A 19,412-nucleotide genomic window follows, 5' to 3' on the forward strand; every position below is an offset into this window, starting at 1 on the left:
TCCTTATTTTTAAATGTATGAAGTATTTTATATAATTAATGAATATTTAATATTTAAAATTTATTTAGCTTACCTATTTGATATTTATAAATATATTAAATATCTCTTAAAAATATTTATAAATCCCGAAACTATAGACGGAAATAAATAATACCAATAAGTATCAATTCAAATATAAAAACAATGCATCCACTGCTACAAAATATTGACCATCTTAGTATAAACTCCTTTACGATAAATTACTAATGACAAATGATTGTTCCATGCATATGGAAAACATCTACTGTTTTTCTCTACTTGCAACTTTAAATTTTGTTAAAGATCCAAGTCATGATACATACTCGTTATGTCGACTCTTCATTGCATATCCAGACATTGGTACGATGATATTCAAAGATTTCTCAAATACAGGGAAAAAAAAATCAAGTTTAAGTGTGTTTAGAACCTCAAATTATCAAGTAATGAAGATCCAGCTAATCCAGGCAAAATACCATTTCATGTTAATCTAATTTACAACATTTAATTCTGTTTTTCCCCTTAACAAGTAAAAACTGTGGTGAAGGATGGGAGGGAGATGCCGCATAAAGTACAATGACATATAACCTGAATTTCATCCCCAGCTGGCTAAAATCACGAGGAAGGCTCCTCTTGAAGCTCCATTTTGCATATGGAATACTCCCTCTCGAACAATAAAAATTCCTGCTCATAAGACAAAACAAGTTGTTTGAATGAAATTCTGATAGTCCGCAACAAAAAGTTTGAACAATGAAGAAATCATTTTATACCGCATTTATATCATCAAAATAATAGCAAAATTGAAGAATTCATCAACATTCTCATAGTAACATATTAATTTTCTTTTTAGAGGTTATGGTATACCTTTTAAGGTCCATTATAATGTAAAAAAAACCTAAATTTAGCCTTTATGTCTACAATAGATAGAGACTATGTTAGTCTGACTCTTCATTTTTCTTTTAGTACCGGTGTCCAATGCATACCCATGTATATCACATGCTCATATCCAATACTTGCACTAAGTCCAAGTCCGAGTAACATAGGATATAAGGAATGAACAATATGAGCCTCTTTTACCACTTAACCGATAAAAAGATATCCACTTACCTGCAATTGTTGCTGACTGAAGAGATTGATGAACCCTGTCTCCGAACTCGAGACTAGCTCAATCAACTGGTCATGGCTTTCAAAAGGATTACCTGACTCCATGAGTGAAACAGAAACCTGCCAAGGAGTTGAGATATGGTAAGTAAGAACAAATCTATTGAAAAGGTAAAAGTTATGAAATAATGCAATTCCACCACAGCTGCTGTCTTTTTCACTCATTTCTTGTCATTGCTTGGATTGAATTTGTAAAATAAGAATTCCACAATGACGTAAATTTTTGTTCCTTGTTTCTAGACCTCATTTCTCTTAATTTTTGCAAAATAACGGTGACAAACTAAAAAAGAAAACAGGGAAGCACAGCTGGACCAAGAAAATGAAAACAGTTTCCATAAGTACATGAAGGGCACGGGCATGGGATTTCAATCTTCCAAAAGGATAAACATCAAAGAAAAATTGAATGCAGCCATGTGCAACGGACAAAACAGCGACAAGACACTTTTTCTGTTGTTAAAAGATGGTGCCTATATTTAATATAGGGCCTCACTCCATAAGAAAGTTTACCTGCATGCATCGGAGAATGACTTCTGGAATACAACACCTACGACAGAGGCCCTGCACAATATACGTTGCAGGCCCTTCCAAGGAACCATCTTTGCTTGAAAACCAAGCATCTAATCGGGATATCTCCAATGTAACTCCTGCTTGAAATCTCGCAAGCTCACCTGCATTTAACAAATTCAATCAACACTGCTGAAATTTATCATGCAGATCATGTTCCTCGCTAATTGACATGGCATGTTTCCGCCTTTGACTAATTACGATAACATACAAGACACAAAAAGAATTAGTTTCATGCATGTAACTGTACCATGAATGCATAACATGCATGAAGAAATTATGAGAGTCTGCAACTATGGACATGCATCGTAGATCGGCATCTTCTTATTTACTTACCTTTGAAGCCAGCTGCCATAACAGCACTGAGAAGGCCACCATCATTGAGGATGTGTGGACCAATTCCATCACCCTCCACTGCCAAGCAGCGCAACATTACCTCAATGCTGTAGCTGTCTTTTGAAGAAATGGCAACATTTACCTGCCCCATAAAAAACTAAGATCATTAGTTATCTACTAAGAATGGTTCCTATCAGCAATATTGCTCCCACTCTTCACTTTTCTCTAAGCAGAGGTGAAGCCAGAAAATTTTCTTTGGTGGGGGAGAGAATTAAATTATAAATTTTGGGGAGCCAAAATGCAATTTTACCATTGTATTAGTTTATAAACTTAAAATTTCTAGAGAAACCATACAACAATTTTACCATTGGGAGTACAACCCCCACCTTGGTGCCACCCATCTTCAAGTACTCAAGTTCAACACATTTTCAGACAGATAAGGCAATATAACTATTACATGAAAAAACTTAGAAAATGATTGAAGATACCCATATCCGGATTTAGATACATGTCCATATCTAACACTCAAACCCAAGTTCAAGTAAAATAGCCTATCAGACCACAGTTCATGAGTTGCTATTCCTTTCCAATACATAGAACTAGAAGGACCATTTTCCTCACTCAACCTCACAAGCAAACCTACTGTCACCTATACTCTCTCAAGGATTTTGAGAAGCATTACCTCATTTGAAGATATCATCCCATCTCTTGTAGAATCTATATGCAATTTATGTAATGAACACAAGAAAAGGATCAAATCCAGGGTGATGATGGGGAAGTTGAAGTTAATTGTCTACCCTTAGGACTAATAAGAGAGAGACCCAGATCTCTTTGGGGTTTTTTTTAGAAATTTTGCTTAGGGTTTATTAATCTATATGCTGCTTTATATGACCAGTCATATTACATACATAAATAGGAAACCAGTTCTAGAAAGGAAATAAATTAACTGAAATACAGTCACAATAAAGAAATAATGTTGCAACCTAATCCTTAATTAGAATTGAAATTAATGGCCCTTCCTAACACAGGTTCAGCCCATAACAAATTACCACAAGGATTAAGAGGAGTTGACATCTAGAATATAGCTTTGACATATCCAAATTCAGAGGCTTCCTTTTGGAGAGATGCATATCTAGGAATTTAATTGTTCAACATGATGAAAATATAGCTCAAATTCTTATAAACAGCTAGATCATTCAGGTCTTGGAATTGCAAAAAAACTGTAGCATGAGACCAACAATTTAATATCTTCACATGGACAACAAAATCATTTAATGGATAACAAGATAGAAAAGCATACTGTTAACTGTCTTTCTGAGACAACTTCCTCAGTTGCAGAAGAGTAAAGTGCACTCATTAATGCAGCACAAACAGTAGCGTCTGGACACATGGATTCACCAGAAGGCAGGCGGAGCATTGCAGTAGAATGCAATTCAAGAAATAGAGGTTCCATCGATTCACTAATATGTTCCACCCAAGAAATAAGCCATGGGTTTCTTTCCCCTGTTATAAGCATTAAGATCATAAACCGTAAAGGCACCAATATGGTGAGACAAAAGACAAATAGAAAACATCCACACTCCATGGAAGCAAAGCTACCAAATTGCCTTACTCAGTAGCAATAAAAAAGATAAATCCAACGTCTCTTTGGCTGCCATTATTGCTCTTTGTTTTTCCTCTACCGAAAGTTCGTCGGGAGAAACTTCTGCATTCGCTAATTCAATTTTGAGCCAGTTGCGATACGTTGCATCACAGGAGTAGTATTCACTCTATTTAAAATGAAAATTAGGATAAGCATATAGAAGAAAGTAAAGAATAATCTACCAATGCCAATAATTTATGCATGTATGAAAGTAAAAGCATACCCAGTCTTGAAACTCTTTCAGATTCTCAGAAACAAAATCCTCAAAAGTATCAGGAGTTTCAGAAAGCTGCTTCAAAGGCTCAGCAAGAAAACTAAGCAATTCATGTGCACCTATTGGCATTGCTGGGACTCTCCACATAGAAATCAGAGCAAACTCCCTAAATAATATATTGCTATAGGAAAGAAATGATGGTTAAATGCCTGATAGAGAACCCTTCAAATCAGATTAAACTAGAATTGATATGATTTGGGTAATGCATAAATTGCTTTCACAGTTGAACTAAAATTTATAAATGGTACAATAGGGAAAAAAAACCAAAATTAATCTCCAATGATAATAAGGAAAGAAATACCTGTGTATTAATGCTCGCATAAGAAGTTTGGCACTAATATCTTTAACATCGGTAATTGTGGAGGGAGGTGTGAAGCAGAGCCATTGGACAACCAAAGCTTTTTGAAGACTCTGAAGCCTATGTTGCTCCACAACGTCAGATGTTTCATCAAATTTTCCAGCTTTGGTTTCTCGTGATCGTGACAAAAGCCTGTGTTATCATGACAAAGCATTCCAACTTTAATTGAAATCAATGGATCATAACTGCCAAGTATATAGGCTACAGAAAACACAGGAATACCTCTCAATAATTTCTTCAAAGCTTCCTTTCGAATCATCCCCTTGAGAAAATGGTAAATACTCCATGGCAGAAAGGAAGATTTTATATTTGACATGTACACTGTTGCCGAGGGAAGAAACAAAACAGTGGTGAGCAGAGATAAATGGAGAAAGAATTGTACAGATAATTTTGCAATATCTTAAAAAGATAACTCTGTTTTTCCATTTCATTTTGAGATCATCTTAGTGATATCTCAAAGACTCAAACTAAGATCAACAATAAATGACAGAAAGTACGGTTTCTAAATATTTAAATCATGAGCCAGTGGGTCCATACTAAAGCAAAATAAAGCGGAAACACAAAAGAGACAAGAAACATGGATATATGTTTTGACTTGTACAAAGCGGTGGCTAAAACTCTTTCCGTACACCCATTTGACACAGATTCAAACCCTATCAACCCCCTTCCCCCACCCTTAATATTGTATCAGAGAAAAAAAAAAAGAAAAAAAAAAGGGGGACATAGAAATGAAGACAGCAGACAGTGATTCTGCCTGTCTTTCCTTTATTTTTTTTGGGCTACATGGCATAGAAAAATAAAGACAGCAGACAGGTTCAAACCCTATCACCCCCATCCCCACCTTACTTTTGACAACTTAATTACCCTCAAATATCTCTTCTCATTCACACTTTTTAGACTGTGGTCACGCAACAAAACATAGCCCCACCAGACACATTATAAGAACTTCAGATGCAACAAGTTCTAAAATACTTTCTTTTCCCTTCCACAGATTAATACAATATGCATAATTCTAACACCTTATAAGATGCAACAAGTTCTAAAACACTTTCTTTTATCTTCCACGGATTAAATAATATGCATAATTCTAGAATAGCAGCTCAAAAAAGTATAGTTATGATGCTTCGTTGTTGATTAACATGGATTATAGAAAAAACAAATATGCAAGTCACTGATCTCCATGAGGGCAAAACAACCTGGCAATTAAAAGCACCCAATGATAAAACGTAGCCCATCTCAGTAATGAAGAACAGCAGAGGAAAAACAGATAGAAAACGACATATAGCTATTACCTGCTATTAAGCCTAAGCTCCATCATGTGCACAAAGAGGTCAATGCAACGATGACTTGCAAGCTGAGAAGCATAAATGCCAACCAATTCTTCATGATGCTTTGAAAATAGAAACAATGAATACCTGAAATTTTGATTTTCCAATCCAGCATACAAAGCAAACTAAGTGAACCTATCCATAAATTGAAGGTGCTTTCTCTCTTATAGAACACATATTGCAGGACTTATTCAACATAATTTACAACCTAAAGGAACAAGCTATTATGAGAGATATAATGCCTATACTAGAGTCATGCTCAATAACAAATTCTCCCAAGAGAATAAAATCAACTAGAACATGTTAGATAGCTCCTTCTGCTTTATTATTACCCAAAAAAAGGATCTTTTTATTGGAAAAATATATGAACTCCATGTAAAGAAAAGTGTTAATTGAAGCTTTTTGGTAAATATCAATATTTGGGTGCTTAAACAAACGTGGGTAAGAAAAGGACCCACTTCATAGCTTGATGTCTTCACAACCTTTATATGCCTTTCTTACATCAAAATTTTTATCAACTGAACTTATGTGTTCACAACTTCTATTCCTTCCTCAAATAAAAAATTTCATCAACTGAAGGTCACAGTTTCCAATCAATTCAGATTATATGTTCTTAATTCCATGTTGTTTTAGTTAACATACATGCTTTTCGCATAGGTTTCATAGACTTCCAACATTTTTCATGTGCGGAAGAACTAGGCCAAGCACTTAAGAGATTCAACTTGCTTATCTGAATCATGATGTCTCAACATAATGCACAAATGAGAAAAATCCACTAAAACTAGCATAACATATGCAGAATAAATTGATGCCTGCATATTTCAGAGTCAGAATGACTATCTGTTGAAATCACTCCACACCATTACAATGAGAGATACAATAAAACAAGAATTTGGAAATTACTCACATGTGAAGAATACGATCACCAACAGTCATAAGCTTTTCCCTGAAGGTATCTTTAATTTCTTCAGCAAGTAGATATCTAAGAACAAGCACTACATGCGCACCGAACCGAATCATCTGAGGATCACGAGGCCTGGAAGAAATTAAGATGCACGTATAAGAAAGAATGTTCCAATACAACTGAGAATAAATCCCATTGATTTTACCTTCTCCTGCACCATAATACCAATAAAAATAGCAGCCCTGCAACCCTTGTTGAAAAGCTCATTTAGAAGAGCTTACTTAAATAGGAATAAACAAATAGAGCTGGCTACTTCCAATCGCAATTGCTTCTATATTGTTAAATGGGAAAATGTTAACCAAAGCCTAGTAAAACTGGCTAATGTAATATTTCTAGAAAGAAAAGCTTAATCAAATGCATTATGTTTTTTTCTTGATTCAGCAGTGATGTCACGGCGAGAGCCTAGGTACTACGGTGCAGTGTAAATGGCCATTACCGCCTCAGCCACCTCAGGGCAAGGCTACTTCAATCAGGCAAGCGCCTGGCATGCTTTTCAGGAGCCTTTGTTGAAAAACCAGGCGCAAAAAATAATAAAAAATAAAAAAGCACCTCACTAAAGAGCCATTCTGTTCTCCTGTTTTTGTTTTTTTTTTTTAACTTTTAAAAGAAAAATATAATAAATGATTTTTTAATTAATTATTGACCTAATTTTATTATATAAAAACCTAGTTAACTCTTAAAAGTTAAAACTGTTCAAGAGAAGATGAAGGAAATTTAGAGCTAATGTCTGACGATGATATTTAGTTTTGTTCTTATGGTGTTTTATTTTACAATGCATTAAGTAAATTATTAAACTTAAAACTATTGAACAATGTTTTGAATTTATAAATTGAACAATATTAAAATTTATCTTTCTTTTACGATGCCATTAATACTTATTAATTGTATGTATTAGTTACATATGATTTTATCTACATTTTACATATATATCTATATGCTTGCACCTTGGTTTACTCGGGCGAGCACTTTTTTTGCACCTCAGGCTATATAGAGGTCCTAGTGCCTCAAGTGCGCCTGGCACCCTTGACAATGTTCGATTTCAGTAAAAGAAATGTATCAAAGGCAAAAAAGACTTTCCAAAAATGGGAATAGAATAATCTTTAACCGGTGCCTATAGGCAGCCTTAACCGGACCCTTTATTAGATACTGGTTGATGTGGCTTTCAAGAAGTACTACCTGGAGATGTTTTGATCATCTTCTGAAGGTGCTATCCACGACCATATAAGCTCAAGGAGAAGTGGTATATTCCCTAACATTAGATTCATCTGCCAAGCAATGTGTGGTTAGAGAAGCCACCAAAAAGTTTATTGACTTTAATGGAATCCATTAATAAAGGAAACAAGATCTAACAAATCACTTTCAATGTACATGTATCTAGAATGAATTGCCAATGCTCTAAGAAACAAAATTTATCTCCCTGTATGTCACTTCAATCCAGGAAGTGAAACTGGTGAAGCCTATGTAGCGGTTCAATGAGGTAAAAAGTAAGGAGTACACCCCAATTTCTCCAAGTGCCTGAAGAGTGAGCTTTTGAATTTTCAGTTCATCTATAACAGCTAGTTTCTGTTTTAGTTAATTAATCCCCCACCACCACCCTTTATTTTTTTCTTTTTCTTTTGGTAGGCCAGAATGACTGTTAAAGATTGTAGCATTATGATCTATATTTATGCAAACAGAATCAGAGTAAAACAAAGTATGCAAAGTCTACTTGACAGAAACCTCAATTTGACGTTGCTGTTCCTTGCATCCCCGAGTTACTGCTTCATGCACCATTTCACTAAATCATGGGAACAAAAGACAAAGAAAGGATATAACAAATTCACCAGTATGACAACGGATAACTTAGTATTAGGAAGGGGGGACACATTATAAAGATACCCTGAATGAAGTTTCTGAAGAAGAGCGGAAAGGTCTCGTGGTTGCTGGTTCAAAACTTGCAATGGCCAACTTTCAGGTCCAGGTGAAGGCTGCGAGGTACCATCAATTCCTCCTGGACTTCCATCAATACCATCTCCATAGCTTTTTAATTGTTCCATCCTGCCAGGTTGTGAACGAGCTAATTCTAGATCTACCTGAATTTCAAGCCATGATTTGGCCATTGCCCAACAGGCAGTCTGCAGACACAGACATCAGATTTTAATGACTTGATCTTTGGTGAAGTTATTATGAGCATTTCACAAGGGTATTATATATATAACATAAAGCATCAGTAAAAAGAACATATTAGCATTTGAAATGCCTCCTAAGATGTTTATCTATTCAGAAAAGCATACCTCCCAGTCCGTACAGATCGGAAGCATGCGCTTTAAATTGCTACATTGGGCAGCATATACAGCTATTTCATATTTCCCACCATTTTGCTCAAAAATCCTCTATGAAAAAGAAAGGGCAGAAAATGTTAGGGAAAGAGAGAGGAAATACTCCATTAACTCCACATAATACAGTGGACCTCATGCATTAACCACTATCCTTGCATTTAAGAGAGAGAGAGAGAGAAATGGAAGACTTTCAAAAGCACCAAGATCCGAAAACCATGACAAATACTATTCTTCTCCTGACGAGAATACAGATAAAACCCAAAAGGTTAAAACTTGCAAGGATAAACTCAACCAATGAAATAGCCAATTAGGTATTAAACATGTCCAACTCCAAAATCGAAGTGGTAATAGAATCATCAGATAAGATGGTTGTTATATTAACCTCTGATGCACAATAGGAAGCCCATTTCCAAAGGCGCCACTGATGACCAATGCCACTCTCAAGTTCAATAGCTTGCAGGCTTCTATTTTTTCCATTCTTCATTAGGGCTTCAGTAGAAGGAAATAGGTCTAACCCTCCGAATGGGCAAATAGTTGCAGATCTCCATGGCTGCAAAATTAAGCTATTTATCAGACAGCACGCAAAAAACACAACCAAGTTAATCTGTATTCTCATTGACGTTGTCAAGTTCTGAATACCTGTCCAGCAGACCGGCAAAGCTCACATGCCTCTTCCAGTCTTCCAGCCCTTAACAGAGTCCAGACATCCTCAAGTAGAGACTCATCTTGTTTCTGTCAAGGAAAAATTGTCAGTATATATTTTATATTGTTATACCTCTATCACAAACTCCTAAAGGAAATTCGATCATGATGGTAAAAAAACGATACAGATATGTCATTCTCACATATACACATAAGAATTCTCCCTCTCGCCCTCTCTATATTAGAAGGGTACTTTTGCACCCTATCCCTCTGACTAATACTGCAAATATCATATTGGGAGATAAAAGCAAATAACAAATAATAAAGGAAGTCATTAGAATTTTTAAAACAATTTCATGGAGAGTACTTTATCGTCAGGCAGCTGATGGGCATGTTCCCGTGTTGGAGCATCAAAATCTAAGTGGTGAATAGTGTTAGCAGCAGAGGCACCCTTTTTGAGAAACCTCTGAGTATGGTACCAAATTCCAGAGTTGGGAAGATAGGTACCAACATGAGATCCTCGCACCTGCAGAAAAATAATAAACACTAATGTCAAAAAAAATCTAATGATATAGGATACTTTTATGAAGCTTCCTTAAAGCAAAAATTAACCATAAAAAAATTACTAAAAATATGCATGCTTTAGCCAAAGAAACTGAGAATCAAGTTTTCCTGTCCACAACTAAGCTGTTATAGAAGCACTTACTACAGATATGACACCTTATCAAACATCAGATGTCCAATCAAGCATGTGACCGCAAAACAGATGCCAAACAAACTCATAGTTTGAATGGTTGAAGCATACAAAGTTAAACATGTTATACTATGAATCTTTTCTTTTTAGATGCTACTATTCACCTTATTTAGCAGATCTCCTTACTAAAAGTGCAACTGAAAAGAAACAGGAGAAGATAGTGAAGGGAGGAGAATAGTGAAAGACCGAAAGCTTCGCTTTTCCAAGAAGTCATAACATGTATGGGCATGCCACTAACTGCTTCTTCGTCAAACAGTATAATGAATCAAACAAAAATGATAAAGTAGTCAACAAAATCGATCACCTTGTTCTCCAGATCTAGCGCTTTAGAAGCCAATTCTTCTAGCCATTGAACAATGCGGAGGCATAATTGTGCTGTGTGATCATTCGCAACAAATTGGCAAGCCTCTATATGTGATGTTGAAGGGGACTATCAAAATAGATAGATTCAAATAAGGGTAAAGCATTTCAACTTAAATTAGAAGGTAGTCAAAAGGAATACTAGCATCCAGTTGCAGCAAAAGACTCGGTACTAAGGGCAAAATATTGGAAAGGAAAAAATATACCAGAATGAGCTCTTCAGGAGGTTCATCAGTCACTGCAAGAACAATGGAAACTGTCATCAACTTTCATCAAACATCCGAAGCTCAAGGATGAAGTTTAAAGCCAGTAGAACAAAGAAAACTAAAAAAAAAAAAAAAAAGTATATTGCCAAAGATAATGCAAGCACTGCAAGAAGTGTGATCTGAAAAAAAAGATGCAGGATAACTTGGAAAGCTTCAGAATTAAAACACTCTTTGCTCTAAGATATCAGTTTTTGCCAAAATATTTTGAAGGTTAGCGATTTATTTCCTTTTCCATAAAGATACCACAGGAGAGACCATGTAGCAGCCTCATCAAGCAGAAGTTGAGCCTTCTGCCTCCTCAATTTATCCTCGACAACCCTATGGCGTACGTTGGATTCATATCTGTGCACAATAACCAAGAGGGAATTAAAAGGCCACCCAAGAAATTGATGTTACCTAATTTAAAAAGAAAACGAACAAATTGCTCTCTATTATATATATAGAGAGAGAGAGAGAAACATTCAGAAACCTGTCTCTAATTCATAATTTTAAGTGAAAAATGCCCATCTTGGCTTCCTTGACTCATAAAAAAGACTCAATAATGCATAAGTAAAGCACATTAAATCAGTGCCATTGGATCTTCGTTCTTTCTGAAAAAAGAGGGGATGGAGGCAGAAAAAAGAACAATGCTAAAGGCATATGGCATTGTAAGATGCTCAAAATCAAGACATAATCCGTATCAGAAAAGAAGATCAAACAGAAAGGAATTTGAAATTATAAGCATATCCATAGTATTTCATGTACAAGTGTCTACATATTGAAGGATACACCTATGCAACTTATAAATATAATTAGTATAAGACAAACCTAATTGACTCTGAAACATTCCGGCATATTCTCTCAAATTGTAAAATCAGGTCAGGAATTGGCATTACGCCTGAAAAATATGAAGTTGTGAACATAAGTAGCTTGAATGGAGAAGCCATTTCAAGAGAACAAGAATGAAAAACAATATAATTCTAAATTACAGGCAACGTATGATATTCCCAATACCACACCAGCTGGCCACTAGCTTCCTTTTCTATGATTGCAACCAAATATTAGTTCTCCAATATAGAAATATATACATATTGATCAGTCGATCTACAATCGATGCACATAACAATACGCACATCATTAACCCAGTGCTTTAATTCTGTTTTCATGAGTTTGTATATTTCTATTCTTACAAGTAAAACTTTATTCATTGATATGCATACAGTAATGACCTTCAATCAATCTCGCATTAACACATTCAAGGCTAATAGTATGCAAATTATCAGTTTCTTAACTCCTAGAAATTAGTATAGCTGAACTGAATCGAGGATTCTCCACAAATCCCAAGACATAATAATCAAAAACAATCATCACAGTAACATCGTGTTTGGTTGAAACAAGAGAAGTGAGTTAAATAGTTTCAACTTTTAGCTGTAGCATATAATATAAGTGATAGTACTTCAAGCACCATGAAAAGCAGAATCAAGTAGAGATGCAAACGAAGCGAAGGTCGCGTCTCCATTATCTGCCAATAAATCATCCTCGATCTTAGAAGCTTTTAGTGCATGACTTCCTAATCTGCGGATTGAATCAACACCATTATCAATCTCTGCCGTTCTATGACCATCACTTGATGGCCTCCTCTTAGAAGCCAACCGCTCCATTGCAGGTGTTTCTTCAAAATAATCAGTATCAAAGCTCTCAGCCTCTTGTTTGATGTTTTCAAGAAGAAGTGCTGCATTAGTAGGGCTGTGGATAATCTGTCCCTCGTACAACAACTTAGCTTCGTTGAACTTCGAAATGCCACTTTCTTGCCGTGGAGATATGCTAGAATTTGAGTATCTTTTCCTGCAGGTAGCCCATATTACATTATCCACACAAAGTAAGAATTAAAAAGAAGGAGCAATACCCATATTCATATTCTATGCTGTTCCCACTATTTGTTTCTCATTGAGTACCCATGTCCAACACATATCTGGACATATGTAGTAGAATATGACCCTCTAAGTACATGAAAACCCTTTAAAACTTAAATTTAAGCATACCCGTGTTAGACACATATCCATATCCGACACTCACACTCAAACTCGAGCCCAAGTAACATAATTCATATTCAACAATGTAAAGAACAATCTGAAACAGTGTGATACTAAACATCTTCAGTCTCTTTTCCACTTCTCAAGTCTTTAATCCAAAGTTCGAATAAATAGATAAATAACCCATTACATGCCAATCAAACTCAAAACCCAACTCCTAAAGATTAAAAAACGAACAAAAACCACCATCAAACAAACTTAACACATTACTCTCAGAAGTTTGTTTTAGGGAATAAGCTCGAATCAATCAATTTCTAACAATTCACACAATTCCCAAAAATTTTAAAAAAAAAACCTCTAAAATAACAGCCAGAAAACCCAAAACAATCAAAAATTAAAGATATATTAATGTAAAAACAAAGGATTCTTCAAATGTTACCCATAACGACGAAACTTTTCCCTAGCGGAGTGATCTTGGGGGTCAAAGTAGCTGGGAGACGTTTCCATGTCGACGTCCATAATGGGTTTTACAATGGGGGCGTACTTCAACTTCAAAAGATAGTTTTCAAATCAAAAGAAACACTGAAACTTCAATGGATTTGAGCTTTTTTTTTACAATGGGGGCGTTTTGTTTAACTTCAATAGATGGTTTTCAAATCGAAAGAAGCGTCGGCAGTACAATGGAATTTTTTTTTTTTTTTGGGGGTGGGGGTTAACAAAAAAAAAATAACACTAATGAAGAAGCTGTAATTTGAGTGCGGAATCTGTTCAACTTCAAAACCTCGGGAAAAAAATTTAAGGGTTTAAGATTAAAATGTTAAAATACAAAAAAGGCTCGCTCAATTTGTAAATCTTTTCGTTTTCATCCTCCATTTGAAAAATTTTATGTTTTAGTGCCTAATGGATCTATCCAGTTGCAGAACTTAAAAAAAACAGGCTAAATTAAATATTAAATATATATGACTATTCAGGTCAATATGTGGTTTTCAATCTAATCAATTTAACTACTTCAATTAAATAAATTAAAATAAAAATATATATTTAAAAATAGAGAAAATTAATTCAATTAGTTTAATTGTCTGATTCATGAGTTAATCAGTCTAACTCTTTATTCCAAAATATTATCCTAATTATTTTTTATCCAATTGATCTTACAAATTAATTTGATCCGATCCTAAAAATAGTGATACAAACTCGACATAACCCAAATAGAAAAAAAAAAGTTATGTTAAGTTTTTTTCCAAAATGGCCAGTTGATTTTTTTTTTCTTTGAAAGAAGGGAAGTTGTGTTTAGGCTGGAAAATCATGAAGCTATGGAAAAGAAAATAAGGTTAATATATATTTTGTCTCTTAAGTTTATTCATTAGTATTTAGTTCATATTTATTTTTTTAATTTAATTGGTATTCAATTTATATTTTATTATACAGTTTGACACTTCTATATTAATACTGTTAATTTGTATTGGTGTAACAGTGATAGTCAATCGATGGTGATATGGGATAATCTCTTAATTTTTCATGCGATAAACATAAATAAATAAAAATCAAAAACATTTAAATTAAAAGAAAGTATAATTTTTTCACATCAAAAAATGAATCTAAATAAATTGTTGCCCTGAATCCGAATCCAAATTCATTCCAATTATATTGAGTAAATTTATATATTTTTAATATTTTTATAAAATATCAGTTGTTACTATTAATTTGTAAAATATATGAAGTCACAGGACTGGACTAAGGGTGTGTTTGGCAATACTTTTGAAAAGTGTTTTTAAAAAGTGCTATGGAAAAGTGCTTTTGAGAAGTGCTTTTGAAAATTTTAGGTGTTTGGTATTACTGTTAAAAAGTGCTTTTGGGAAATAAAATATCCATTTTAGACATGATATTATAAAGTAGCAAATATGTATTTAAATAATGTTTAAATTAGTTAATATTATGATATTTTAGCAATAATATAAAATAATTTATTATAATTTATTGTTAAAAATTAATATATAATATTAATTTTAAATATTTCTAAGTTGTAGTGACGTAAAAATTTTAGCTTGGCCGCTAATTGTGGTGATTTATTAAAAACTTGAAAACTGAAGTTTGATTTTGAAATAAAAGGGAGTCGCCACCGATCCTTTTTATAGGTGTGATTGGACACCTAATAAATCATCTTTGGGGAAAGAAAATTTATTTTTGAACAAAAATGAAGGCTAAATTTAGGTCTGCGTGAAAACCAGATAAAATTAGGGTTCGGGAGTCGGTTACGCGCGAGGAAGGTATTAGCACCCTCGCGATGCCCAAAATTGGTATCTTATAAGCACGAGTTGTCTTGATTTTCAAAAATACGAGTTCAATGTAAGGTTTAATCGTAATCCAATTGAAAAGACGAGAAATTTTAATTTTTATGTTTTTGAGAAGGAGATACCGTTTTAGCATCATTTGATATTCACCCAACATAGCGATAAAATCGATGACATGGTGTTTAAATCGGTACATTGCCTTGCTTATTGAAATAAATGAAAACACGAATAAACCTTTTGAAATAATGAACAACGAGGTAATGTATAAAAATGGGCGGGAAACGAAAGATAATAATTGTAAATACATCAAGGCACAGAATACATACGACAATAATATTAAAGACAATGACAATGCACGCAATATTAAATGTAACAATAGTATCAAATACGAGAACACAATGAGAACACCATGAATATACCTATGTAAAAAAAATGACATTAAGAGTATGTACATAATATATATATATTTACATATATATATATATATATAATTAGTAATGATGTTGGAAATATACTACATATAATATTGAAATATACATGAAGTGATGAAAATATACATAACTATTAATGTTAAAGTATATTCATAATGATATATATATTAAAAGGTGTATGTGCATAGAGATGAACATATACAGGTACCTAATATAGATATATATATATATACATAATATATTTAAAATGAACATATACACTATGCATATATAATAAAATATATGAATACTATGATATTTTAAAAGAATATATATACGTAACACGTATAATAAAATAATAATATACGTAATATAAGAATATAGGAGTATTAAAAATATAAATAAAATAATGAAGAAATGAATAAAAATAATATGCACAATAATATAATAAGAAAATATTATAATAAGTACTAAAATATTTATATATATACATGTATACCAATGAATAATACGATAATAATACTAATAAGAAGTATATATATACGTGTAATAAAATATATGTACCAATATTAATAATAAATATAATAGGAATAAAATAAATGTGATAATAATATATACACAATATGATAAAAATAAACATATAAATATAATAGAATTTAAAAATATATATATACATGGGATAATATGGAAATATGTACATAGGGTAATATATACAAAAATTAACTAATAATATTGAAAATACATGTTCATAATATATATAAAACATATATATAATATAATATTAAAACATTTACATAATATATACACATATAGTTACAATGTTAAAAAACATATTAATATTAATAATAATACTAATATTACATAAAGATATACTTATATATATATATATATATATATATATATTAAAGATATATGCATATATGATATAATACATGAATAATACGATATTTAATATATACGTAATATGTATAATAAAAATAATAATATACATAATATATAAAATATATACGTATATAACAAAACATATACTACGGTTAATGATTATAATAGTAATGGTATTAAAATACAAAAAAGAACAATGTAGCATAACAAAAATACTATATATATAAATCTATGTACATAAATAGAAATATATATTATTATAATAATAATAATAAATATAATAACAATATTGAAATACAAAAACAAATACAATAAAGATATTGAAATAAAGTAATAAAAATAAGCCTATACATAAATATATATATACATATATACTAAAACATATATAAATATTGGTAATAATAATGATAATAATAATATTGAAATATAAAAGCAAGTATAGCATTAAAAATATTATAATAAAATAAATAAAAAACTAAATACAAATACATATATGTATACGCTTATAACAAGAGTACATACTAATAATAATAATAATAATAATAATAATAATAATAATAATAATAATAATAATAATAATAATAATAATAACAATAATAAGAATAATAATATCAATAATATAAAAATAACAAGGATATTTAATAAAAAAAAATGAAAATAAACGAAAAAGGACTAAAACTAAACTAAAAACAAAGTTGTGGGGCATATTTGAAAAGAAAATAAGGAGGAGAGGACCAGGTTGCAATATGCGCGCAACATGGAAAGACCAAAATAGCAATATCCCCAGTCATTAAAACGCAATGCTTGGTACGGGGCTAAATTGAAAACCTCAGAGAATTAGGTGGCCAAATTGCAAAATCGTAGGAACTTAATTGCGAACTCTCAGAAAAGCGGAAGGGCCAAATGCGCAAATTGCCCTTCCGCTAAAAAACACGTGGATCCTGACCTAGAGCGGGTCGGGTCAACCCGACCCGAGGCCTAAAACGGCGCTGTTCTTATTTAAAATGGGGGGACCCAAACGGTGCCTTTTGGTCCCCTATAAAAGTTAAATTTTTTTGAAAATTTTCATTTTTTGCAACAGAAGAAGAAAAAAAGAAAAGAAGAGAGGGGAGAGAGGAGAGAATCCGGCCAGGGGGCACCAGTCCGATCATCGGCCCGTCGCCGGCGTCGGCGCCAGCCACCGTACACAGTGGCCGGAGAGGTAAAATTTCCTTCTTCTTCTTTGTTTTTTATTGTTTATATTTTTTATATGTATATGTATAAGTACAAGTAGAGAAGAAGAAGAAAAAAAAATAAAATAAAAAAGGTAAGGCCGATTAAAAATAAACTAAAAAATCACCTTTGATTTCTTATTTTTGACTTTCGATTTTGGGATATTTGTTTTGGTGTTGTTCTTGTGTTATTTCTTCCTTCAGGTCACTGTTTGCGTGTATATTGAAATTGTTTTGTATTTTGATTGTGAAATCCATTTTATTCATTAACATAGCCTCCTCTTTACCACGTTCTTGAATCAGGTTTTTATAACCCTTTTACATACATTTTCTATTTGTTTCTGTCCTGTCTTCTATTTTGTCTTTGCAGGGGATGGGCAAACGGTGGAGTAGAGCTGGTGGATTTGACGAGTTGGTGGCCGATACACAGGGGGTGTCAGGGGCAAGTGGTGGGTAGGTTCGGTGGAGAGCTGGTTAGGGTTAGGGGTAATTGGGCTTCTGTAATGGGTTTTGGGATTTGTTTGGTTTTAGTATTGGGCTAAGGGTTAAGTAGGCTTGGGTTATAATTAATTGGGGTTTGATTTGTAAATGGGTTCCGGGTATAGGTCTGGTTGTAAATGGGTTTGAGTAGGTTCAGTTTAGTTGATGGGTTGTTGGAGATGTTGGGTAGTGGTTGGTTTAGGGATTGTGGGTCTGTTTTGGTTTTAGTGGGCCAACCGGGTTTGGGCTGGTGTTTTATGGGTCTTAGGGTTTGCTGGGTTATGTATTGGGTAGGTTTAGTTTATATTGGGCTGTGGGTTATTAATATTTGGGGTTTGGGTTAGTATTTAGGAATGAGTTGGCAAAATTGGGTATGTACAGCTGCCCCTCTTTACTCATTATCGTGTAACGGGAATAGAGCAAAGATAAAATGAAAGGCCAATTTTGCCCCGTCTTGCCGAGTCTTGACTTCTTTGGTGCTCTTCTTGTTCAGGTAGTCTCGTTCTAATCCACCATATCGTGTAGCTTTAGTTCAATCCATCACGACTTCAGAGCTATGGCTTGTAGCTTCAATCTACTCCAATGTAATTTCAAAGATATAAGATTTGTGTCTTCGATCTGCTTCATTGTAACTTCAGAAAAATAAGGTCTACAGCTTCAATCTGCTCTTCGATCGCTTCAGTGAAATAAGGTTGGTGGTCTCTTCTTTTGCGACTTCAGAAAGACAAGATTTGATATCCTTGATCAGCTCCCCTGCAACTTTAGGGAGACAAGATTTGCATCTTTGACCTGCTCCACTACAACTTCAGGGAGGCCAAATCCGGTGTCTTCAATCAACTTCAATCTTTATTCTTTACTCAGCATGATCCTCTCGCAATATGAGTTGGTCTTTTTGAAACTTAATTTGAAAAGTAGATCTCAGCGTGCCCCGAGACTTAACTTACCTCTCGTAATATGAGTTGATTTTTGAAAAATATAGATTGGAAAAAAATAGAAATTGAAAATACCTCAGCGTGTCCTGAGGCTCAACTCACCTCTCGCAATATGAGTTGATTTAAAAAATATAAATTGAAAAACATAAATTGAAATTACCTCAGCGTGCCTCGAGGCTCAACTCACCTCTTACAATATGAGTTGGTCTTTT

At 33.4% G+C, this 19,412-nt stretch overlaps 1 protein-coding gene across 1 annotated transcript; it reads right to left on the reverse strand.

Annotated features, from left to right (window-relative positions):
* Positions 1-286: 286 nt before the first annotated feature.
* Positions 287-13,908, reverse strand: LOC108456937 (nuclear pore complex protein NUP107). Its single transcript, XM_017755694.2, has 24 exons — positions 13,434-13,908; positions 12,427-12,806; positions 11,790-11,859; positions 11,209-11,324; positions 10,923-10,954; positions 10,661-10,786; positions 9,970-10,128; positions 9,600-9,692; positions 9,343-9,510; positions 8,916-9,014; positions 8,521-8,756; positions 8,362-8,419; positions 7,819-7,907; positions 6,586-6,714; positions 5,643-5,765; positions 4,573-4,671; positions 4,294-4,482; positions 3,942-4,113; positions 3,689-3,845; positions 3,377-3,579; positions 2,077-2,218; positions 1,684-1,844; positions 1,123-1,239; positions 287-699 (listed from the first exon to the last, which is right to left on the reverse strand). The coding sequence occupies exons 1-24, from the start codon at positions 13,511-13,513 to the stop codon at positions 631-633; spliced, it is 3,267 nt and encodes a 1,088-aa protein (XP_017611183.1). The 5' UTR covers positions 13,514-13,908; the 3' UTR covers positions 287-630.
* Positions 13,909-19,412: the final 5,504 nt, after the last annotated feature.

Source organism: Gossypium arboreum, chromosome 9 (assembly GCF_025698485.1).
Source record: "Gossypium arboreum isolate Shixiya-1 chromosome 9, ASM2569848v2, whole genome shotgun sequence".
Classification (NCBI taxonomy): Eukaryota; Viridiplantae; Streptophyta; class Magnoliopsida; order Malvales; family Malvaceae; genus Gossypium; species Gossypium arboreum.